At 44.8% G+C, this 24,545-nt stretch overlaps 2 protein-coding genes across 5 annotated transcripts in view; one reads left to right on the top strand and one right to left on the bottom strand.

The window, feature by feature from the left end:
• LOC137425083 (dual adapter for phosphotyrosine and 3-phosphotyrosine and 3-phosphoinositide-like) overlaps nt 1-3,245 on the top strand; it is a 38,811-nt gene extending 35,566 nt beyond the window's left edge. For 2 of the 3 annotated variants that reach the window (XM_068113110.2, XM_068113111.2), the window contains one exon: nt 1,977-2,941. In XM_068113110.2, coding sequence (XP_067969211.1) covers nt 1,977-2,018 — 42 coding nt within the window. In that variant the 3' untranslated portion in view covers nt 2,019-2,941. Of the gene's footprint in view, nt 1-1,976 lie in introns of all 3 variants that reach the window. The other variant, XM_078776276.1, reaches the window with a different exon arrangement.
• LOC144891795 (complement factor I-like) lies at nt 2,824-22,909 on the bottom strand. Of its 2 annotated transcripts, none has more exons than XM_078776277.1 (4): nt 19,906-22,909; nt 16,552-16,823; nt 12,914-13,027; nt 2,824-3,509 (listed from the first exon to the last, which is right to left on the bottom strand). In XM_078776277.1, exons 2-4 carry the CDS (start codon nt 16,814-16,816, stop codon nt 3,301-3,303), a joined length of 588 nt encoding a protein of 195 aa, XP_078632403.1. In that variant the 5' UTR covers nt 16,817-16,823; nt 19,906-22,909; the 3' UTR covers nt 2,824-3,300. The 2 variants fall into 2 exon arrangements, with proteins under 2 accessions (XP_078632403.1, XP_078632404.1); XM_078776278.1 differs by having other exon boundaries at nt 16,771-16,823; nt 19,906-20,047.
• Between the last annotated feature and the right edge of the window lie 1,636 nt (nt 22,910-24,545).

Genomic DNA, 24,545 nt, shown 5'->3' with positions numbered 1-24,545 from the left:
CGAGGAGTACTAAACCACCATTTAGGTTCTTTTTTTCCTGCACTCACAATTTCCGAGTTGCATCAATTTCCGAGCTGTATCTGCTGGAGCCAGCCAGCTAGGAGCCAGCTGGGACTTCTGGAATGAAGTTTTACACCAATAATGTGAATAGAAAGTACATGGGGTTGAAATATTTTGACATTGACCTAATTGTAAGGTCATGGCCTAATTACAGACATTTTTACATTTTTCACCAAAACGCAACTAAGGTTTGTCCAAACAGAATGGCATTGCCCTCTCTAGATAGCCTAGAACAAAGTGCATTTACACTTGATTTACATCATACCCCTCTGGGTTAAAAGTCAAGGTCAAATAGCGATCTGAAAAAAAAAAACCGCAGTCAAGGTCAAATGGCCATCTGAAAAAACCTCGTTTTTTGTCATCACTAAAAATACCAATGTGGTATCTGAAAGACAGCTTGGCCTTCCAGAATGTTCGTGCATCATAATAGTGGACCTGCACTGAAGTTGTGCACCTGATATTTGATAAGTATCCTTGACCTACTTTTTAAGGATAGTGATATAATTAACTAAATGATGGCCCTGTTCACTACTGTTGTTGTGTGCTTCCTTCTCTCTCCTGCTCCCTTTATTAGCTCCTTTTGGACTTAATCCAAAACTGGGCTTCTGGATTGGGTCTCGTCCGTGCATGTGTCCGCAACCATATCGCGGAGATGTATGGACCGATTTTGTTCATACTTGGCATCTTGGCACAAAGGCAATACATGATGGCATACATTTGCACATCATTTTCTTTTGCGATGCGATCAAAGATGGCCGACTGATGGCCATTTTAGTTGTAAAAAAAGCCCAATATTGAACACGTCCTCAACCATTTCTCGGACATACATTTACCGGTCTTCTCCAAAATTGGCACACAGAAAATGAATGATGGGTTACATATGCACATCATTTTTTTCGAGATTCAATTCAAAATGGCAGACTGGCAGCTATTTTGTTACTTAAACGTGTCCCCAACCATTTCTCGCCATGCATGGACCGATTTTGTTCAAACTTGGTGCAAAGACAATACATGAGTATACATATGCAGAAGATTTTGTTTTGTAATCCGACCAAAGATGGCCGACTGAAGGCCTTTAACTCCATACAGCAAAATTACAAAAAACACAGGGGCTTTGACATTTTACGTCTTTTTCTTCTTGTTATATGTTCTATGTGTTAGCTCGTATATGAGCCTCGACTAAGTATACAAAAAACAACACTTTTTTGATCATAACTTGAATAATTTTCCTCAAATTTTCATGCAGTTGAGTTTTATGGATAGATTGCAGATGGCGACACATTTTCTTAATCTACACTCTATCCTTAAATGTTGAAGGTCAAGGTCATATGGAGGTCCGAAAAATATATAACCATCATTGTATCACGGGCCAAGGGTAAGTCGTGGGCGATTGCCAAGGGTAATCTGGGGGAGGCTTACCCTTGGTGATTGCTTTGTGATCACAGATATCTAGCTTGATTTTGCTCTTGCTTTGTAAAGAGAAAGTATATTGAGACCTGCAAACTTTTTCTTCCACTTCAACACATCTTTATTTTTTGTTCTATAGATAAAATATAATGTAGCTTAAAAGTCTTTTTTAATGGAAATCAGGCTTGGAGAAGTTCTGCAAGTGGCTCGAGTTAGCAAGCTTGTAGACCAAGCACTTGCAATTGTACCTCCAAATCCAACATGACTAAAACATTTCATTTTGGCTGTAGATTTCATGATTAAATGATAGTGCAACAGGTTTCCATTGAGATTTCAATAAGAATTCACAAGATGGTGAGCTTGGTGGTGCCCAACCCACACCACCAGGATACAGCAAACAATCCTTTGTTAATTTGTTCATAATTATTTCTGTGTTTAGTTTGTTTACTGTCATATGTGCCATTTGCTATTTAATGCTCATTTCCCAATCTTCTTTGAATTTATTTCAGGTATTTCTACAAACGCATCGAAAAACACTGGAGCATCAATGAAGGATAAAAACAGCTGAAAAGCTTCAAGCAAAATTTCCCCACATGTTCTTCAAATTGAGAATTATTTCATTGCATTAGCTGAAGTGGCCTTCTATGACTGCTTCCTGTAAATACCATAAATATGATCTTTTAGCTCATATAACCATGTTCTGTTGCATTATTTAATTAGTTTAAAATTAAATTATTTTGTGTGCACATATATCTTTACAATTGATTTCTAGCTTGTTTCCCCAAAAAAGTCAAGTACTCATTTTAATTAATGAAAACTGCAATATCTGAAGTTTTGGTTTTTGATTTTTATACATATATGATAGTATGATTACAATCATACGATACAAAAAGTGAGGTGTTTATTTGACTTCCATGCATTCTTGAGCTGCTGGACGGAATGAGTTGAAAACTTGTGGTTGTTCCAGGGGCTGGTAAAAAACAAAGTTTTATGGGGTAATTTTTTTTTTTTTGGCATAGCCCGGCAGTTCAGGTTGAGGAAGAACTCCAGTTCTCTTTATGTAAATGTGTATCGTATGATGCTACCTGGTAGGAATGCGGACTGAGAACATGACCTCAGCCCCTCCTGTTGGTAACCCCAGGTGGTCAGACTGTATCTGTTCGTTTTGTACATATTTCCTGAAAGTCCCGGAGATTCCTGAAAATCCCGGGCCATACAATCACACTCATATGCAACCATCTCCAAATTGCATATGCATTCTGTAAATCTAACTGTAGGAGCCTTTTGTTGACATGTTTATATACCAGTAATATTCTCACTTTGTACAGTTCAAACACGATGTTTCACATAAGCCGATAAGCTAAAACATCCTTTTAATTCAACATGGCAGAAAGTTTGTTTTACAAGAACATCATAAAAATCAATTAAAACTAGCGATTTGATTGTGTTGCACAACAAAGTGCTTGGTTATGACTTATGAAAGAAAGAAAAGATCTTTGGAGAGAAGGAGGAGTTCAAGAACAAGCTGATGTTTAGAATGAATTGAAAGACTATGAGTGATGTCAGATGTAATGAGTGATGTATTGGTGGTGAGTGATGTCAACTTATTGAATATCAAGAGCTAAATAGTTAGCCCACACTATTCAAGACAATCATGATTGTAACCATATTTTGTATTTTATTTATTTAATACCGCCCTCATCAAAAATGCAGACAGTTTCATTTGTTGTAAAAAAAAAAATGCCACAATATTGATGTCAATGATGTTTGGGGTTAAAGGGTGTTTTTAAAATGTAGAACAGCCATCATCAGAAGGTGAACTGGGGATCAGCTCTAGTGCTTGAAGATTGCTTTGCCAGTTATCGAGCGAATCCAGGTGTAGTAGAATGCCACCTTGACATAGACACCTGGGAATCCTTCTGATCCACATTGGTGGCCCCAACTCACGATTCCCCAGACATAGGCTTGGTTGAGGAAGTTATAGCAGATTAGAGGACCTCCAGAGTCACCATCACAGGTGTCAGCAGATCCATCCAGCGACCCTGGCAAATATAATCTGTGTATCAGACTCATGATTCTTTGTCACAAAATTAATTTACATCTTCCTTCCATCACTGTGTTACTGTGCTTGCCATTATGGTGACGTTTTAATTCATTTATGCACAATTCCATGCATTTAGTCGTTATTTCAGAAAAAAAATTGCATTCTATAACTTTGTGATATCTTATTGTTAACCAGCCAATGTATTTACATCACATGCTAACATGTGAGAAACGTCTGAGAAACATATATATATATATATTGTTGCAGATCTCAGCGCCAGCCTTCTCCCCTTACCAAGGGGGGATTAGTCCCCTTGTCTTTGACTGACCGACGGGACCCGGGACCTATGACAGCGCGAAATAGGGTTTTAGGACTAAGAATTGCTATTACCTAATTACTCGCGCTGCCCAGAAACGAGGAAATAAGCCCCGCCCAAATCATGGGTGTTGGTGGATACACCGAGCGGTAGCGAACTCGTGACCCGAGCCATTAGCAATTACTAGACCCCGATCCAAGCGGTTCTTATTCGTGCCACGCTTACCCAATGGTGGAAATCACAGAAACGGTCGAATTGGAAGAAAAGGAATAACAAGATTTATTCACACTATTTACAATGTTGAGAAAAAGAGGACACAATGCAGTCCTTAAGCAGTCTTATACTTAATACCCCAGACAAACGGGCCCGTCTCACACACAGACACTCACACGGGGATTGCAGATGAACAGGTTAGCACGTCCAGGGATGGCGTCCGGGCAGCTCTCCCTCCAGTCCCCAGCTCGCACCGTGAAGTAGATGAAATAGAGACGGCAGGAACTCTCCGTGTGTCGTTGGCGTGCACGGGATAATTACGGGGCGAACGGTAGGGCTGGGCTCTGGCGGTTAATCACTCGCAGGCTGCGTATGTAATAAGCGAATAGGCGCTAACAATGCGCTCTTCAATTCCTTCAAGTCCCCGTGCACAAGTTCTCTCGCGAGTCCTTTCGATACCAGTCCTCTCTGATCGATCCTTTGCAAGTCCTCTTCCAACCAGTCCACGTAAGTCCTTTTTGTAAGTCGAGACCTCTCCCTTCTCATAACTGAGTCGGGGCCTCGCGCAAAGGGTTTTATTGCCACGCCCTTAGAACCCTCTGGAACTCACCAGACGTTCTTCACCACGCCCTATCACGCCATGCCCTCAGAGACCTGGTTGGCTGGTAGCCCTTACCATCATCGCCTCTGACGTGCTCCTCAACACCGCCACACCCCGACCCTGCACTCCTCCCTCTTTTCAGGCCTACCTCGTGTTACTCGGCTAGTTCGAGCGAACAAAGGGCAGCTAATGCTGCTGGCAGCCAAAGCGTAACAGAATTGAGGGATCAGCCAAATGGGGCGTGGGATCAATTATGCCCAGAGATGGATTTGAAGGGTGGCTGCAAAATGAAAGGGACCTAAGCTCATGTCTTTACACAACGCAGATATTACTAGGGAAATGGCCTACTCTGACACATACTATGACATAACTAATACTCTAAGTGGGCCTACGTGTTGCTTGTGGACTAACTATGGGGGGCAAACCTTTAACCTTTAATGATGTCATATGTACAAATCTCAAAACTGTAGCACTGCCCCCCTCCTTTGCCAGGCTCGTCCCCGAGCCGAACCCACACAAGTGAGAATGACCGGTTTTGAGCAAGGTTCAGGACTACTCTTTAAATTCCGTGTGACACTTCGATGTGGTTCCCCTCTACATTTAATCTAACACCCTGTATGCGACAGTTTTACAACACTAGATATGTCCCAACTACTGCGTTGTGTACTAACTAACAGACTCACACCCACAGCTAACCAAATTGCGGAAAGAATTATCAAACTATACACAAAGCCGGTGGGGAGCATGTTATTTACAAGACTAACTAATTATTTACAGTTCTACAACCCAGGACCTGTTCTTTTGTGGGAAAGAAATTTGGGAGGAGAGAAAACAGAATGCAATGCACCAATACACTAAAATTATGCACAAAAATGGACAATCAGGCACAATCACCATTTCAAAATAAATGTTGGCTTTTGCTGCCTGGCTGCTGCTGGGCTGCTGCTTCTTGCGTCTTCCTGCTTCGTCTTCGGTGTGCCATAATATAAACTTGAAGTCTTCTTTCCTGACACACCGGAATAAAAATGCACAAACCGTGTCCGTTTTATTCATCAGCAGGGCCAATCTTATGGTCCCTCTGCATGACATTGACGCCACTTAAAAACCAGTGGTCCGCAGGGGCAAGGTAACGTTTGCAGCAAATGTCTGCTCAGCAAAGGTGCCAGGCCACAGAATGTGTGGTCCATAAGGTGTATTGGTGCAGCAAAAGGTAGCAGAGTGCAGCTGCACAGGTGTAGCAAAGTGCAGCCGCACAGGTCAGGGTTCCTGCACACTCCCCACAAAAAAAAATGGGTCCATGGGTGGGGAGGAAGACAAGCAGAGTTAGCGGAGGAAAGGGCGCAACGGTACACACAATACAAGGCAATGCAACATGAGGGGCGCGGGAGAGCGAGCAGAGAAAGCGTCTCTACGTCTTGTCTCCCATATCCCCCTCTAAGCCAAATTCGTCTTCCAATCCCTCCCAAGAAGGAAGAGATGGAATACCCACAATGTCACCCTCACGTCATGATGCGTCTTTACCATCCAAATCGTTTGCAAAACCTGTTGTGGAGTTCCGTCTCCCTTGGTGAGTGGATGTGGATGGTGCGAAGAGATTTCTCATCCTAACTATACTCTAATAACATTAACTCTTAAACTACCCGGGGTCTTGCCCTGACAATTCAATTGGCCATCATTACACTATGTGGTTCTAAAAACCAATTCCCATTGCACATACTGTGGTGCCCTCCAATTTTGGGTCTCACTCCCCAATTTTTCAAAACTGTGCCTTCGCACAATATCGGGGCTGGGTCATGTGGCTCCACTAGCAGGTCCAACTACCTGCGCACCTCCGCCACTGAAGTCGCCACCCGAGCTTACCTTGCTCCTTGTGACTACCCTAAATCGGGGAAGGCCCCTCCTGGCTCTCTCACCCCTCTGATGCCCTCTCTGGCATTGGGCTACCCGGGTCCTTCCCTAGGATCCTCGGGCCCCACTGAACACTACTCTGAACTCTAACTGACTGGCTCCCAGAGCCTACCTGCGGCCTCACCTGGCCGATAAACTACCAGTGGCGGAGTGCCCCAATAAGCATACGCACCAACAAAGCCCACACGCCCAGCCATTTCCACAGACTCACGCACCCATCTCAGCACTTCCTTGCTACTACCTGCACTACAGGTGTCAATATCCAACAATTTACCTACCCCTCCACCTAACTTTTAAACTACCCTCCCCGGGTATTCGTGAAGGGGTCCATCTTCCCCCATCCACTCCTTCGCACCATGCACTCCACACCACTCATTCCACACCATTTACTCCACACACCAAGTCCTCTTGCACACTTCTTGTGCTCACATTCCTGTTCCCATACACTCCAACATAATTCCACATGTCCTCAATACACCATTTATACACTTCTACACCCACACAGCATCATCTAACTAACTACTCCCCCTAACATTCGTGCTTTCCCGTCTTCCCTTACACTAAGCACTTCCCTCGTCATTATCATCCATCTAATCTCTCTCCGTCCCCTCTACCTGTACAATGTCTCTACTTAAATCTTGTCCCTACTGTCATTTACTAAATCCCTTACAATATCCTAGCCCACCCTTGGCTAGTTTACACTGCCACCCCATAATCTAAAGCTCATGTGCCCCAGTGAATGGTAAAGCTACCATTCGCCAACACTATGGCTAACTGTCCACTCCACTCGACCCTTTCGGTGCAGAAATACATTTTTGTCACAGCTCGGCTTCGAAAAGCCGAGCGATGCATGCGGGTGGTTGGTCTACTGGAGGTTGGGTCCGTCCGGCATTTTTGATTCAGGGGAGGAGGCTTTGTTGGGCCAAGGTTCAAGGCGCTATCTCTGCACGAGGCCTTGCGGTCCCACGCATGATGGCCCAACCACCCACGGTCGGAGCACCGCACCCGCCAGGGGGCTCGGCTCCGACCTCTCCTACCCCCCCTCGAACCGTGCCGATCGCCTTTACTGCCAAGGCGTGGCACCGACCAGACAGGGCGGGGCCCGGTGCGAACCATGCACGGTGCTCCTTGCGAGACCGCCACAGCATCGATCTCTGCCGATCCCCGCAGCACACAAAGCACACCACACACCGAGGGCTCGCGTCGGCTATATGTCGCGCTAAACGCTACCCTGGTCTGTGTCGATGCTCGAGCCGCGTTCTTACCACATGCGACCCACTCCACACTCGTACACCGCGGCGCTCCAGCGCCTCCCATACACTCCATACATTCTGTTACCGCACGCTCTCTCTGCACACGGTCCGGTGTGCATTCTTTTTTCGCACACCATACTCACACCTGCACACCTAGGCGCACTCATACCTTCCACACACTCCGTAACACCATCGGCCATCGCACACTCTCACATACACCCCTCTGTTATGTACTCCGTAACGTCCACGGGTGTGCACTCTTCTGGTACACACGCAATCACGTGCTCTGGTGTGCACTCCTGCACACTCTCTACAACATGCTCTGGTGTGCATTCCCTCTCACTCTCCTCGGCCATCACACACTCTGTTTCACACTCTTCTCCGCCACACTTTTCCCACTCACATTCCATCATACACTCACGCTCCGTTGCACACTTTTTTCGCACACGCGCGCCATTCGCTTGCATACACCACACAAAGGACCTTCCACGAGCGCCCGGGCTTCGTCTATGCCCCAAGCGCGCCAAAAATCTTTTCCCGCCAAACACACCCCTACTCACCTTGGGGATTCTCTTCTCCGCCAGCACCTGCAAACCTTTACTGGGGTTAGCAAGCCCGACATCACAATGCAAACACAGATTTTGCGTGGATTCCATTTTTTCCTCCCGCGATTCATTTCCCAACTCTACTGTCTCTTCCGCCCCAATTTCAATTAGAATTTATTTTTCCTCGACGACCGCCGGCGCCAATAAAATTTATTTTTCCAATTCGACGGCCGTCAGCTTTTCCACACCCTGAGTCGCGATTTCTATCCCCTCGGTCAACTTAGCCGCGCTCTGCTCTACCCCGCTCTCCCCGCGTTCCTTGCACCACGTTACCTCATCGCGCACCACCGCGACCTCCTCTCTCAACTTGCGCCCGATGTCCTCCCCCATTTCTTTTATTCCCCAGATGTATTTGTCCTCCAATTCTTTCAATTGGCCACCCATTTTTTCTATGTCCCGGGTGTATTTGTCCCCCAATTCTTTCAATTGGTTACTTTGAGCATTCATTTTGTTTTCCAATCGCTCACTCCGAGCATCCATCTTATGCTCCGACTTTATCATATAGGCCCTGATTTGTGCCATGAAGGTGCCCATATAGGATTGCATGTCCATAACCCCCACCTGCGCAGCGGGCGCGGCCCTCGTCACCATGTGCGAGGCGCCGCCATTTTCTTCCCCTGCTGCTGCACCCTTTTCAGCTTCCACTACTACCAACTGTCCCTCTATCCTGGGTCATTAATTTTTCATTTTCTACCTCATCTTCTCCCCCCAACCAGGGGGAGATTTCAACCAAATTACAAACAAATTTCAACCAATCGCCAAATTCAACCGCTTTGGCGAGCCATGGCACAAACCTTTAAATTTCGATTTTAAAAACTAAATTTCGGTCGCTCGTAATTTTGGAGTGCGTTAAGCGCACTTCGGGTCCTATCACAAACTCCTGAAACCAATTGTTGCGGTTCTCTCGCCGGCCTTATCAAGGGGGGATTAATCCCCTTGTCTGAACTTGTCTGGCGGAACCGAGACTTATTACGTCCTTTCCGGGCGAGCGCAAAATAGGGTTTCGGGACCAAATTCTCGCTCGTACCTAAGTACTCGCTTGTACCACGGAAACGAGGTAGCAAGCCTCGCACGAACCACGTGAGGTTGGAGTACGCCGAGCGGTTTGCATACACATGATCCGCGCAGTCTCAATTAATGGACCCCGATTGGAGCGATCTTATTCGTGCCACGCTTAGTCAAATGGAGAAATCACGGGAACGATCGAATCAAGAAGAAAGGAAGAACAGATGGGTTTAATGATTCCCACACGTATTTACAGTTCCAGGACGAAGAGACACAGAGAAATCCTTATACAGTCTTAACTTATCCTTGGACAACGGGCCCGTCTCACTCACACTCACACAGGGGATTGCAGATGTCGATGTTCACCAATGCGCTGATGTGGTCGTCCAGGATTGGCTCCGTCCGACTCTCCATGGTCCACGTGCGTCCCGTGAAGATGGTGATCAGCGAAGACAGGGACTCGTAGCGTGTCTCTCGAACGAAGGAGATATATCGGGTGGAACGGCAAGGGGTGGACTTTTACGGCAAAGGGCGGTTACTCAGCCATTCTCATGCAAGTGTGGCAAGGCACATCAAGCTATAAAGCACCGCGCGTTCTGGCTGTAAATTCTCTTTAATGTCTTCCTCCCTTCCGGCAAGTCCTTTGGGTTCTCCAGCGCTAGTCCTTCCGAGGGCTGGTTTTAAAGGTACGCCCCGCGGACCTTCTGGAACTCACCAGACTCTTCTCACCATGCCCTCTGACGCCACCACCCCTGAGCTCTGATTGGCGGCTCATGCTTACCGTCATCGCTTCTGCCGCTCTGCCTCGACTCCGCCCCGATCCTCCTCTGCCTCCCTCGTGTTAACTCACCCAAAATGAACCAATGTTAACAAACTGAATTGAGGTTACGGACGTAGGATGATCGGTGGCAGTAGGGCCTATTTTCCTGGCTTTACACAATGCAGAACGAACAGAGGAAATGGCCTATTCTCACACATACTAAGAAATAACTATACGACAAATGAGGCTACATGTTGCTCGTGTGACTATCTATGGGGGCAAACCTTTAACATTTATTGAACTCACTGTACAAAGCTCAAAACCGTAACAATATATATATATATATATATATATATATATATATATATATATATATATATATATACATACATACATACACATATATGTATATTATTCTCAAGGGATATGATATAAACATCTGAGTCATGGGATAAAATTTAATGGTTGATCATTAAGCCTAACAAAAGCCTGGTGTTGGCTTAGCAGTCAGGGCGCTGGCTTGGGATCCTAGGATCCTGGGTTCGAATCCTGGTCGATCGCTGAATTAACACCAGGGGGGTTGACTCAGCCTGTCATCCTTCCGAGGTCGGTAAATTGAGTACCAGTTCACTGGTAATTCCCTGTGTGTCGCAAGAGGCGACGAACACGGTTGGCAGCAGGAAGGGCATCCAGCCATAAAACATTGCTTCAAAAAGGGGACCACAGTGCCCGAAAAAGGCCAACCCCTGCTCTGTGGGGGAAAATGGCCTCTAAAGGTGGTCTCGTCAAGCCCAACAAAAGTAGGGAGATAAAACAAGTTTTTTTTTTCGTTTTTCTTTTGTACACTGAATCGAGGCTCGTGAAAGAGCTAACATTTATTTCACAAACAAATCAACAAGAGAAACAAAATATATAAAAAGAGGGAGCGGAAGACAAGATGGGGAGAGAAGGGGAAGCACACAAACATAACATTTGAGAGCAGGGAGATGTGTGGGAGGGAGAGGGCTTGGGGGGAGGAGGCGTAGGAAGGGGGGGGGGGGGGTGGGAGAAGTATAAAACACAAGGACACCAAGGACTTCCAGGACAGAAGTTGGTATTTCAAAAAAGTGGATTTGGGGTGAAATTAGCGGGGGTAGAAAAGATCAAGGTTTTGGATGGGGGAAGATAAGAGATGGTGGTAAACAGCTGTTTTAAAGACCTGGAGGGTTGAGTGGGATGGAAGAGAGTGAGGGAGTTTGTTCCAGAGGTGCGAGAAAAGAGGAATGAAGGAGTGAAGGTGAGCAAAGAGTCTTGATTTTGGCAGTTTAACCATAAGAGGGTTGCTGGCAGATCTTGTGTGACCTGTAGGAATATTTGCGGGACAGAGCCCAGAGAGAGCTGGAGGGGCAAGTCCAGAGAGGAGCCGGTAGAAGACGGAAAGACCACCAACCTGCCTGCGGTGAGTGAGTGAAAGGCCCTTGGAGTTGGCTTCATTGCGGGAGATTCCAATGATTCTGAACGCTTTGGTTTCAACAGCGTGAAGACGAGCTAGGTGTGAGGCAGGAGCACCAGCCCAGAGGGGAGAGCAGTATTCCATTGAGCTGCGGATGAAAGCCTTGTATGTGGTGAGGTGCTCAGGTGTGCCAAGGAAGGACATCCCACGACGGAGGATGCCCAGTCGGTGACTGGCTTTGGAGGCCAGATTTGAAATGTGGTTTTCCCAGGAAATATCATGGCAGTTAGTGAGACCCAAAAGTTTGAGTGACAGAACTTCTTGGAGAGGATTATTCAGAAAGTGGATGGGAGGGTTGTCCAGTCGGTCTTTTCGGAGAGACATCGTAAGAGTGTGAGATTTGTCAGGATTGAAAGACATGTTCCACTTGTTTGCCCAGTCTGTGATTTTGTCCAGGTCTGCAGAGAGTGAGGAGGCTGCAGACTGCCGATCTGAGGGATGAGGAATGGAGCGACAGAGAGTAGAGTCATCAGCAAAGAGATAGAGAGGATTTTCAAGAGAGTCAGAGAGATCATTGATGAAGACCAGAAAAAGCACAGGGCCCAGAACACTGCCTTGGGGAAGTCCAGCCTGAACAGGAAGAGGAGATGAGAGAAACCCATTCAGCGCCACACGTTGACTACGACTAGAGAGGAAGTCCACCAGCCATGCATGGAGATTTCCATGGATACCAAAGGAGGAGAGTTTGGTGAGCAGAGCGGGGTGCCAGACCGTATCGAAGGCACGTGCTATGTCAAGGGAGACAGCTCTAATTTCCTGTTTGGCATTGAGGACCTCCATCCATTGTTGAGAAAGCAGAAGCAGCATGTCCAGAGTAGAGTGTCCAGGTGTGAAACCAAATTGATGATCAGAGATCAAGCCATTGGAGAAGAGGAAAGATTTCATATCTGAAGCAATGATGGAAAGGTTATTTATTAGGTTTTTTTTTTAAAAGGTTAAATTAAAAACTTATTTAAAAGGTTAAAGGAAAGGAAAGGTTATTTAAAAGGTTAAATTTCTCGATAATAATAATATATTGTGATAGGTTTTATTAACTGACTTTTGACACAATGAAATGCTTCCCAATCGCACGCACCTTGCACGATCATTTTTTTTACCCAACAACCAAAAAGCGACGATATGAAAATTATTTTGATTGTCATTCAGCCATGTCACAACCTCCACCCCACCCATCCCCTCCAATCTTGAATTTTACAATCCACCTTTAGCTTATAATGTAGTGAAGGGAAAAAAACATAACAGAGCAAACCTGCACACTCCATGCCCTCAGTAAAGCGCTCTCCATGAAAAGCTGAACAGTTCCCAACCAAATTTAACTTCACCCAGCGAAGCACATCGGGACGCTTTGCCAAAGTCTCCAGTTCTGTGGAACAGACATTATATTGTCTCCTTCATTTTACGTCCTTGTAATAGAGCTGTTTCCATAAAAAAGATGAAAAATACACCAAAAACAATGATGGAAAATTGTGTGACATAAAACAGGGTGAGTAGGGGGACATGAAAATATACTTAATTAACTCTACCTAATCAAACCCTCTTACTTGCAGTTACTGTGTTCCTTCTTATCTTTTCCAGTTCAGGCGTCCATTTCTTTGCTTTTTGTGTCCAACTGTGGACCCACGGCCCCATTATTCAGTTGCCTTTTTACCCTCCGTCACAGCTCTCTTCCAATGAGACTCAATCTTGTGTAAAGAAAGATTTTGGCTTAATTGACGCTGCTGCCATCGGAAGATAAAACTCCATGACCTCTGCAATATAGGACCAAATCCCCTGAATTATTTTGCCATTGCCACAAGTTATCTAAATTTCCACTACAAACCAAACCAGAGGTAAATAATTTTAAACAACGGTAAAATATGCAAGAAAGTTTGGACGTCTTGCGAAAAGTGTTGCGTAAAGGAAGGAGCAACGGCATTATGGTTTTCCTTTTCGTTTTTCAATGGAGAAACCACCCAACCAATCAGTCAGGAAAACGTTATGAAAAAAGGCACAGCCAACCAACAATGAGCACGAAACTAATCTACTCCACCAATTTGAAACAACTAAGAAAGAGCAGACCAGACCACAGGCAACATTTGGTCTATGGTCCATGAACTTCCTTAAGTGGAAAGTATAGTTCCTTCATGCCACCATTTATTTTTGTATCCGATTTGCAAATCATTTTTTGCCACGGACGAAAGGATTGAATTTTTAGCTCGTCAGGATAATGCGACGTCATCACCATTGTGTTCTTCTCTTGCTAACAACGCATCTGGTGAATTATATTATTCAATGCGTTTATGTACAGCGCCTTTAGAAAGTATTCACACCCCTTGACTTTTTTCACATTTTGAAGTGTTATGGCCTGAATTTAAATTGGATAAAAATGAGATTTTTTTTGTCACTGATCTACAAATAATACTCCATATAATGTCAATGTGGAATTTTATTTTTAGAATTTTTTAAAAATTAATTAAAAATGAAAAGCTGAAATGTCTTGAGTCAACAGGTATTCAACCCCTTTGCTATGACACTCCAAATTGAGGTCAGGTGCGTCCAATTTCCTTTGATCATCCTTAAGATGTCTCTACAACTTGATTGGAGTCGACCTGTAGCCAATTCAATTGATTGGACATGATTTAGAAAGAGACAAACATTTCTATATACAGTGCATTCAGAAAGTATTCAGACCCCTTCACTTCACTTTTCCCTCATCAATCTACACTCAATACCCCATAATGACAAAGAGAAAACAGGATTTTAGAAAGTTTTGCAGATTTATTAAAAAGAAAAAACTGAAATATCAAATTGTCATAAGTATTCAGACCCTTTGTTATGACACTTGATATTTAGCTCAGGTGCCTCCCATTTCTCTTGATCATCTTTGAGATGTTTCTACATCTTGATTGGAGGCCACCTGTGGTAAATTCAATTGATTGGACATGATTTGGAAAGGCACACACCTGTCTATATAAGGTCTCACAGCTGACAATGCATGTCAGAGCAAAAACCAAGCCATGATGTCGAAGGAACTGCCTGCAGAGCTCAGAGACAGGATTGTGTCGAGGCACAGATCTGGGGAAGCCGACAAAAACGTGTGCTGCATTGAAGGCTCCCAAGAGCACAGTGAGCTCCATCATTAGGAAATGGAAAGAATATTGAACTACGCAGACTCTTCCTAGACCTAGCCGTCCACCAAACTGAGCAACCGGGAAAGAAGCACCTTTGCTACGGAAGTGACCAAGAACTTAAATCACCACTGACAGAACTACAGAGTTATTTGGCTCAGATGGAAGAACCTGCTGGAAGGACAAGAGTCTCTGCAGCACTTCACAAATCTCGGCTTTATGTGGCCGGACACTTTATCTGGCAGTGGCCGGACAGAAGCCACTTTTCAGAAAAAGGCACATGACAGCACATCTGGAGTTTGCGAAAACGCACGTGAAAGACTGAGAGCATGGGGCAAAATATTCTGTGGTATGATGAGACCTGAAACTCTGGGCTGAATGCAAAGCACTATGTCTGGCGGAAACCGAGCACAGTTCATCACCCATATAACATAATCCCTACTGTGAAGCATGGTGGTGACAGCATCATGCTATGGGGATGCTTTTCAGCAGCAGGGACTGGAAGACTTATAAGGATAGAGGGAAAAATGAATGGAGCCAAATACAGGCAAATCCTTGAGGAAACCCTGCTTCAGAGTGCAAAAGACCTTAGACTGCAGCGAAGATTTAAGTTAAAACAGGACAATGACCTCAAGCATACAGCCAAAGCAACACTGGAATGGCTTCAGAACAAGAATGTGAAAGTCCTTGTGTGGCCCAGCCAACGCTGACTTGAATCCCATTGAGAATTGGTAGAAAGACTTGAAGATTGCTGTTCACTGATGCTCCCCCATCCAACTTAACAGAGCTTGAGCCAATCTGCAAGAAAGAATATGAGAAACCAGATGTGCAAAGCTGATGCAGACATAACCAAGAAGACTCGAAGCTGTAATCACTGCCAAAGGCACTTCTACTAAGTATTGACTCAGGGGGTTGAATTCTTATGGAAATTAGATATTTCTGTAATTCATTTTTAATTACTTTTAGATTAACGAACAGGATTGAATAATTAAATTGATATATGTCGGAAAATTACGCGCCCAGACCAGGAATCAAAACCAGGTCCCTCTGGAAAACTGTACCAGTGCTCTCCCATCTGAGCTATCTGGGTGATCCTGACCAAGCATGCAATTTTCCCACACATATGATTGCTACTCTCTTTCCGTCAATGCTTCCGGGGCACTCGCTGCCAACCATAGAAGCACCAACGGCATGAACACCAGAGGTATGGGCATGTAATTTTCCCACATATATCAATTAATTTAATTACTTTGTAAAAATTTCTAAAAACATTCCTCTTTGACATTATTGTGTATTATGTGTAGATCTGTGCCCAAAAAAATCTCAATTTAATCAATTTTAAATTCAGGTTATAACACAAAATGTGAAAAAGTCAAGGGAAGGGGTGTGAATACTTTCCGAAGGCACTGTAAGAGGTTACAACACTTCCTTGCACATGCACTTCCGGTTGTTTAAATACCCACAGAACCCGAAATTTCACACACCTCTTTTCTCATGGTCTCCGTCATTTCCACTACTGAGCTTTACTCCACCTGGTGAGATGCTGTTCTCATCGATGTTCAACATTTCCTCCTCCTTTTGCTATCGCTTTCAGGTTGTTTTTTTTGCCATCCAACTGTTTTCCTTTTGCCCTCATTTTGTTTATTGATATATTGTCCCTTGTTCTGCTCTTCCATGAGCCTTCCATTTTTATGCAAAAACAGAAGAATAATAATTGTTCCAAATGGAATATTGTGCATAAAAGGTTGTATAAATGAAGAATAATCAAGTCAAGCAGTACCCAGTGCACGACCCCAGCCTGAGGCAAAACAGTGAGCTCCAGGTGGGAATTGCAGAGAAGAATGGGGAATGCAAGCTGGCATTAAACTTGGAGTGTACGTGTGTATATGGTCAGGCTTCGCCACGAATAGCAGTGCAATGTCATTCTCGTTTGTTGCCCGATTGTATCTCGGATGTTTAATGATGCGGTCGATGAGCAGCTCATCTTGCGTGATCTCACGTGTCCGGCGTGACAGTTCTCCCACACGCACCTTGTACTCTGCCATGATTACGCTAGGCCAAGGAGCACAAGAGTCAGCATGACATGAGAAAAAGTCTAAAAATCAAGAATTGGAATAACTACAACTTTTCAACAACCATCAATATAGTGAAGCAACAAAATAACACTTGTACTATCATTCCAACATACTTTTTTTGTGTGTGTGTGTACAAGATCGAGGCTCGTGAAAGAGCTAAAATACATTAATTACATCTTAATACATTAATTAATACATTAAATTAATACGGTACTTAATACATTAATTACATCCTGCTATATCTTGTTGTTAGAGAGGTGCAATATATTTATTACATACTAGCAACGGTACCCGCCCTATGGGCGGGGCTTCAATTTGGAGGCCCAAATGAAAAGGCAAAATATCAGAAATTGAAGGCTTTTTTATTTTAAACGATTTATGTAAACATCCTTTAAATCATATCACACGCAAATCATCAAAATCTAAACAGTATTTGTAGAATTTCAATAAAAGCCACATCACTGTTCATATCGGTAAATATTATTCCATCGTGTTTGGAAAAACTGGAAAATTGGAAAATTTGGAAAAAAACTTGGAAAAACAATATAGCCTATTTTACTCCAGGGGGTCCCAGGATTACCCACCCAAAATGTCGTTGCGATCAGTTCAGCCGTTTTTGCGGTATCAGGGAACGGACGGACAGACGGACATTTGGTGAATTATAGTAAGATGAATGGGGATGATCAAATTGAGAATATGAATATTGAGAAATAATAATAAATATGGTTGATGGAGTGAAAATGGTGGCATTGTCCCTTGATCATGATTGTGTATAGAGTGAGGAAAGGAGGGAAACAGAGTTGGGAGGAGTAATGGGAGTGATGGGAAGATGCCATGTATGGAGCATATGGGTTTACATTGTAGAGGAGGAAGAGAGGGGTGAGGGTCAAAATTTCTACCATATTTGTATATGGTAATAAATGTATAGCCCCAAAGCCCATTATTCAACAAGTACAAAACGTTTTAATGAAAACAAAAGCCGCGTCGATGTTACACAATGCCTAGATGCAGCTGTGCCTATAACGTCGATGTTATAGGCACAGGACATTCCTATTGATTCGATTACTTGATGTTATTTTTGTGCAAAGTGAAAATATATCTCGGCAATTTCCCGTGTGTGGCGACGAATTTTTAATATATCTCGGCATTTTTCCGTCTGTTATTTCAGGCGGTGTATGACTGACCATGCCGCGATTTAAAAAAAATATATCTCGGCAATTTCCTGTGTGTGGCGACACGTGAACGAAGCTATGCTCCTCTCTCCACATTATTGTGACGACGTATAAATTAAATATTTCATCGTGACGATTGTCATCAAATGGACGAATTTTTAATATATCTCGGCATTTTCCCATCTGTTATTTCAGGCGGTGTATGACTAACCATGCCGCGATTTAAAAAATATATATCTCGGCAATTTCCCGTGTGTGGCGACATGTGAACGAAGCTATGCTCCTCTCTCCACATTATTGTGACGACGTATAAATTAAATATTTCATCGTGACGATTGTCATCAAATGGACGAATTTTTAATATATCTCGGCATTTTCCCGTCTGTTATTTCGGGCGGTGTATGACTGACCATGCCGCGATAAAAAAAAAAAAATCTCAATGGACTTGAAGTTACAGGCCTTTGAGAATTCATTTCGTTCTATAAAGGGCAACTTTCATCGGATTTTCTTCACGTTTTTTTTCAACCGAGTCTAAAACTATGTTAGCGACTGTGAAAAATGAAATGATATATCGAATTTGATTTGAAAGAAAACTGTGTGAGAGAGCAAGACACCACGGGCCTACAAAACAGGCCTCAAAGCTATGCGAGTTAATAAAATGGTGGATATTTGTTTATTTGAAGCCTCTCCCACAATGGGTGGAGCTATGGTTCCCAGAATGGGTGGAGCTTTGAGGTTTTGTCTTCTCTGCAAGAACAACAAGAAGAACAAGAAGAACAAGAAGAAGAACAACAACAACAGCAGAGGGCACTCTATGAGCAGCGTCTTTGACGCGGCTAAAAATATATCTCAATGGACTTGAAGTTACAGGCCTTTGAGAATTCATTTCGTTCTATAAAGGGCAACTTTCATCGGATTTTCTTCACGTTTTTTTTCAACCAAGTCTAAAACTATGTTAGCGACTGTGAAAAATGAAATGATACATCGAATTTGATTTGAAAGAAAACTGTGTGAGAGAGCAAGACACCACGGGCCTACAAAACAGGCCTCAAAGCTATGCGAGTTAATAAAATGGTGGATATTTGTTTATATGAAGCCTCACCCACAATGGGTGGAGCTATGGTTCCCAGAATGGGTGGAGCTTTGAGGTTTTGTCTTCTCTGCAAGAACGACAACAACAAGAAGAAGAAGAACATGAAGAAGAACAACAACAACAGCAGAGGGCACTCTATGAGCAGCGTCTGCGACGCGGCTAAAAATACTGCAAGTTATTAGCAAATGTTGCATTGTGCCGGTACGCTGACACACCATATTACTATCAAATGTCAGTCTGTCTGTCCGTCCGTCTGTCTCCGTCCGTTCCCAGGTACCGCAAAAAAGGCTTAACCGATCGCAACGAAAATTTGTGTGGGTAATCCTGGGACTTCCTGGAATAAAATAGGCTCTATTGTTTTTCCAATTTCAGCTTTGGTCTCCAGCATTTTCAGGTTTGGACTCCCGCCTAACGTTATTGTCCCGGGTACCACAAAAACGGCTACACCTATCGCAACAATACACCTCCATGCCCGTGGGATTCCCATGGGTGATCCCACTATGTAATAAATGATACTCGTCATGAACAAACTAAAAAAATCAACTGCCAGCAAAAACAATAGTTGAAACTCATAATTACCCACAACGACTGTTTTTGTAACAATATTCATATCGATTCAAACTTCTTAGTCATATCAAACAATTCAAAATATTTCATCTTTTCAAGATAATTAAAATAAAACAATAAACAAACAATTAATGAATTTGCCAAAATAATCAGTCATTTCTAAAACCGCCATGGCGCCAGGCACCGCTTAATACGGTATATCAAATGAAGCTTGCTTTCTTCCTTACGAAACACAGTGAGCTGCTGTAAGGAACCAGTTGCCTCCAATGAACACGGCACCACATATCCATTCTCTGTCTTTAAGCAGTGCAGCTTGCCATGGGAATTGGCCCTGAAATGAAGAAAGGACTTTGCGAGATTAGATTACATCACACAGAGAGAAAGGGATAGGTGGAGAGAAGTTTCCATAATTTACCCAAAACTAACATAGAACTGATCAAATTTGGGCACCATGGAAAACACCATGAACAAAGTGGTATCCCAGGTATCCCTGTGGGCCCAGATTTTAGAAACCTCTATCCCAGGATATATCCTCTGCGAATTTAGACCTTAGATCACCATTATAATTTATTAATAAGTCAATGACACAAGGCCTTGGACTTTTGGACAACGACTCCCTTCAAGAGGATAAACATTGGAAGGAGTTGAACCAGGTAAGAGTGGGGACCAATACACCACGATACTATGGATGACGTCCGATGAAAAACGGTGCCCAGCTGATGATCGGGGCAGTTGGAAAATTCAGTCAATTGCTTATAAGTTCAGGTAATAACTTCAAATATAATAGATTTTACAAGTACTTACAAATTCATAACATATCTGTGTATGTGTTTGTATATGTCCGTTTATATGTACATGTGTATGTATATGTATGTATGTATGTGTTTATATCCATATATATATATATTGTTACAGATCGCGGTTTAAGATGTTAGTTACCGAGCGGTTTGGTATTGCCGCGACCTAACAGGATCCCCGACTCACCCGATTCCACCCAAACGTTGGCCGGGTCGCACCACAGCTAGTCAATAGGGAAAAGACAAAGGCGACGAATGCAAAGAGGAAAAAGAAGGCAAGAAAGGTTTGGAAATACGACTGAATTTATTGGCTATTTACACACAAGCAAAAAGAAAGCAATCAAGGTTTATTTACAACACATAAGACGCAGGTGACACAGTGCAAATACTAGCTTATAGTTATACAGACTTAACTTATTCCCAGGACAGAACAAACAAAAGACACTGACTCACGCGGGGAATGACAGGAGGTGGTCCGTTCAGCTGGCAAAGGCAGCCGGTTCGGCTCGTTCAGCCGTCGAGGTTCCGTTCCGACCTCGCGTCGTGGTTTAAAGCGAACACGACAACCGCTGGAACCAACGTGGTTGCGTCGACGCCACGACCCTCTCGCTCTCTCAGTAATGATGGGATTTCCTCTCAGGCAAGGCACGATCTCTCGCGTCAGGCAACCCTCTTGTGCTGTGCACTCATCACCTCTGTTGGTCTCAAGCCTTCTCTCTTCCCATCTCCTCATGCGCTCTTGCTCTGATGACCCAGCTCTTTGTGACCCTCCTTGTCTCAGCTCAAAGTGCATCTCCCTTTGAACACGCCCTGCCTTGGGTTATATAGGCCCCCGCCCCTCAACCTTTGCGAACCTCCCCGATCGCTCTTCCTCCGCCCTCTCTAGCCAAACCCCTGGCTCATGGTTGGTCGAGTGGGGCTGGCTCACTCCTCCCCTCTATGACGAGGTGGAGACACGCCTTTCTTCCCCAACCCTGCCTCGTGGCCAATGGCGGTTATTGGAGGGGAGGTAATATGGGCAATCGAGGCTCGGCAATGACGAGAGGGGATGTAATATGAAATGGAGATTTTTGGGGATGGGAAGGAAAGGGGATCTATTCTCTTTCACTGGTGCAATGGAGTATTTCAATTAATGGAAGACACAGCCTTACGCTAATACACATAATAAGGATATAACTGTCAAAAAAGATATATCGTGTCCTGCATGTATGTTTTATGGACTAACTACGGGAACGCCCTTTGACCTTTATACAACCACAAACGGAGGGAGGAGGGGTGATATTTTACAACAACCTTTGACAACAACATTTTACCACAACAATAAAATAAATAAAAAACCATTCTCATATCCACAACACTGCACCCTCCTCCCCTTAGGCACGTCCCGGGCCTATAACTTTTACCTTAGTGTGGCACGTAGGTGTAGTTCCCTCTACTTTTAACCTGACCCTGAGTGCGACAGTTTTAAAACATAAATAAATGTGTCCCGCTGCTCCATTGCACCCTGCCTAACAGACTTACGCCCACAGTTAACCGAATTGCGGAATGGTCTTCAAACTATACACTGACGGTGGGAAGCATTATTTACAATGACGCTATTTTTATTTACAAAACTAACCCAGGACCTGTGATTGTTCTTTCTGGGGGGGGAGACAGTCTGCTCTGCATCAATGCACCATGAACGCACCTGAAAACGCACCAATGCACCCTCAAGCACCAATCGGTGCAGTCATCACTGTTCAACAATGTTCAATAAAAATAAAATCAACAACCCCTAACCCTGAAGGTGGTCTCTTGCTCTTCGGCTCCCTCTGCTGGTTATTATTATTTCTTCCAGTTGTTGTCATTCTTTTGCTTTGCTTACTGGCGGCCTATTTTCAATAAAGTGTGCCCAATGTGTCCTTTTTATTTGCTTTATTTATGGCCCACAGGGCCGACTATGTGTGGTTCACCTGTGGGGCATCGGTGCCCTGTGGCCAAGGTCCGCCAGCAAGATTTCGGGCCCTCATGGCCGGTTCCAGCAGAGGGGCCATGCCCCAACCCATGGGGTCCATAAGTGGTGCTCGGCCACAGACATGTGGTCCATAATGTGGTGCATCGATGCAGACAGCTGGTTCTGGGAATTTCGGGCGCACAATGGCCGACCCACGCACGCTCCCCTCGGCACCCAGTGGCGCACAGGTCATGTGGGAGACAAAAGGGGAAAGACAATTGAGCGAGGGGTAAGGTCACAAGGGTACACATCAATAAGGCAATGCAAGGCGAAATGCGTACGGAGGGCGAAGTGAGAAAGCTCGTCCCTACCGTACGTCACCCCCCTGTCACCTACCCTACCCTTGCCCTTACCCCATATGTACAAAAATCTACACATTTACAAATTCGTCACTACTGTCACGTCTTCCCCATATTTCCCCTATACCAAATTCGTCTCCACAATCCCTCTACTTCAAAATTTGCCATCACCAATTCATCATCAATCCTCATAAGGAGGGAGAGATGGAATTACGCACAATGTCACACCCACGTCATGATGCGTCTCACAATCCAAACATTTGCACAGTAAAAATAATAAGACATGGCATGGTGCGGAGTACCTGTCACCTCAGGTGAGTGGATGCAGATGGTGCGAGGAGATCCTTCATCCTAACTATCCTCTAAATGATTTTAACACACTTTACACTACCCGGGGTCTCTCCCTGCCAATCCATTGGCCAACTTACGCTATGGGTTCTAAAAACCAATTCCCATTGACCAAACTGTGGTGCTTTTCAATTTGGGGTCTCACTCCCCCGATTCATCTCCCGGTGCCCTCGCACAATTTCTGGGCCGCGACGTGTAACTCTCCCAGCAGGTCTACCCACCTGCACACCCCCACCACTGCAGTTGCCTCCGAGCTTACCTGCTCCCTGCCCTAACCTAACTACCTGGGGAAGGCCCTCTGGCGCTCTCCCCACTCGGTGCCCTCTCTGGCACTGGGCTACCCGGGTCCGTCCTCCGGATCCTCGGGCCCCACTGACACTAACGGCTCCCAGAGCCCACCTGCGGCCTCACCTGGCCGACATCCTCACAGTGGTGGAGTGCCCAAACCAACTACACACACTAACAGGCTACACGCCCAGCCATTTCCACAACACTAATGCACCCATCCAAATACCATTCTGTCACCCGCACCACAGATGCCAATATCCAACCACAATTTACCTGTACCCTCTACCTAACACTTACACTACCCGCCCCGGGTATCCGTGATGGGGGTCCACTCTTCCCCCATTCACACCTTCGCACCATCCACTCCACTCCACAATTTCCACCATTCTCTCTCCACGACCATCCATTCCAATCCTCCAGACCATTTATTCCATACACCTGTCTTTCATTCACCTGTCGTTGCACACCTGTGCAATCCTACCTGGTGCCACCTGCACCCTCCTCCTCTTCCTGGACCATTTGGTCAACACAACACGCAATCACCACTGCAGTTGCCTCCGAGCTTACCTGCTCCTTACCCTAACCTAACTACCTGGGGAAGGCCCTCTGGCGCTCTCCCCACTCGGTGCCCTCTCTGGCACTGGGCTACCCGGGTCCGTCCTCCGGATCCTCGGGCCCCACTGACACTAACGGCTCCCAGAGCCCACCTGCGGCCTCACCTGGCCGACATCCTCACAGTGGTGGAGTGCCCAAACCAACTACACACACTAACAGGCTACACGCCCAGCCATTTCCACAACACTAATGCACCCATCCAAATACCATTCTGTCACCCGCACCACAGATGCCATATCGATCCCAATCGCGCGACAATTCTTTTGTCGCTAAACATCCATTTACAAAATCTCCCCGCACAATACACAACAGCACGTCTCACCTTAGGGGTTCTTCTTCCTCCCTGCACCAAAACCTGCAAACTTCCATTTGGATTAGCGAGTACAGCATCAGGATGTGCATTTAGACTTTGAGCAATTTCCATTCCTTCCTCCGATTGTTGCTCTTTTAACTTTAAGTCCCCGGTCGCTCCAATTTCAACTATACCCATAATTTCTTTGTTCACCTCGACGACCGTTGGCTTTAAT

The sequence above is a fragment of the Myxine glutinosa genome, chromosome 4, assembly GCF_964187855.1.
Source record: "Myxine glutinosa chromosome 4, kmMyxGlut1.1, whole genome shotgun sequence".
Lineage (NCBI taxonomy): Eukaryota > Metazoa > Chordata > Myxini > Myxiniformes > Myxinidae > Myxine > Myxine glutinosa.
Note: the sequence above shows the minus strand (reverse complement) of the source record. Positions and strands in the feature narration are given on the sequence as shown.

Coding starts and splice junctions, on each gene's coding strand:
- LOC144891795 (XM_078776277.1), bottom strand. CDS start 16,816: ATGGCAGAGTACAAGGTGCGTGTGGGAGAACTGTCACGCCGGACACGT. Junction 13,028..16,551: donor AGGCTGGGGTCGTGCACTGG/GTACTGCTTGAC, acceptor TCTGTTCCACAG/AACTGGAGACTTTGGCAAAG. Junction 3,510..12,913: donor TGAGGGCATGGAGTGTGCAG/GTTTGCTCTGTT, acceptor TATATTTGCCAG/GGTCGCTGGATGGATCTGCT.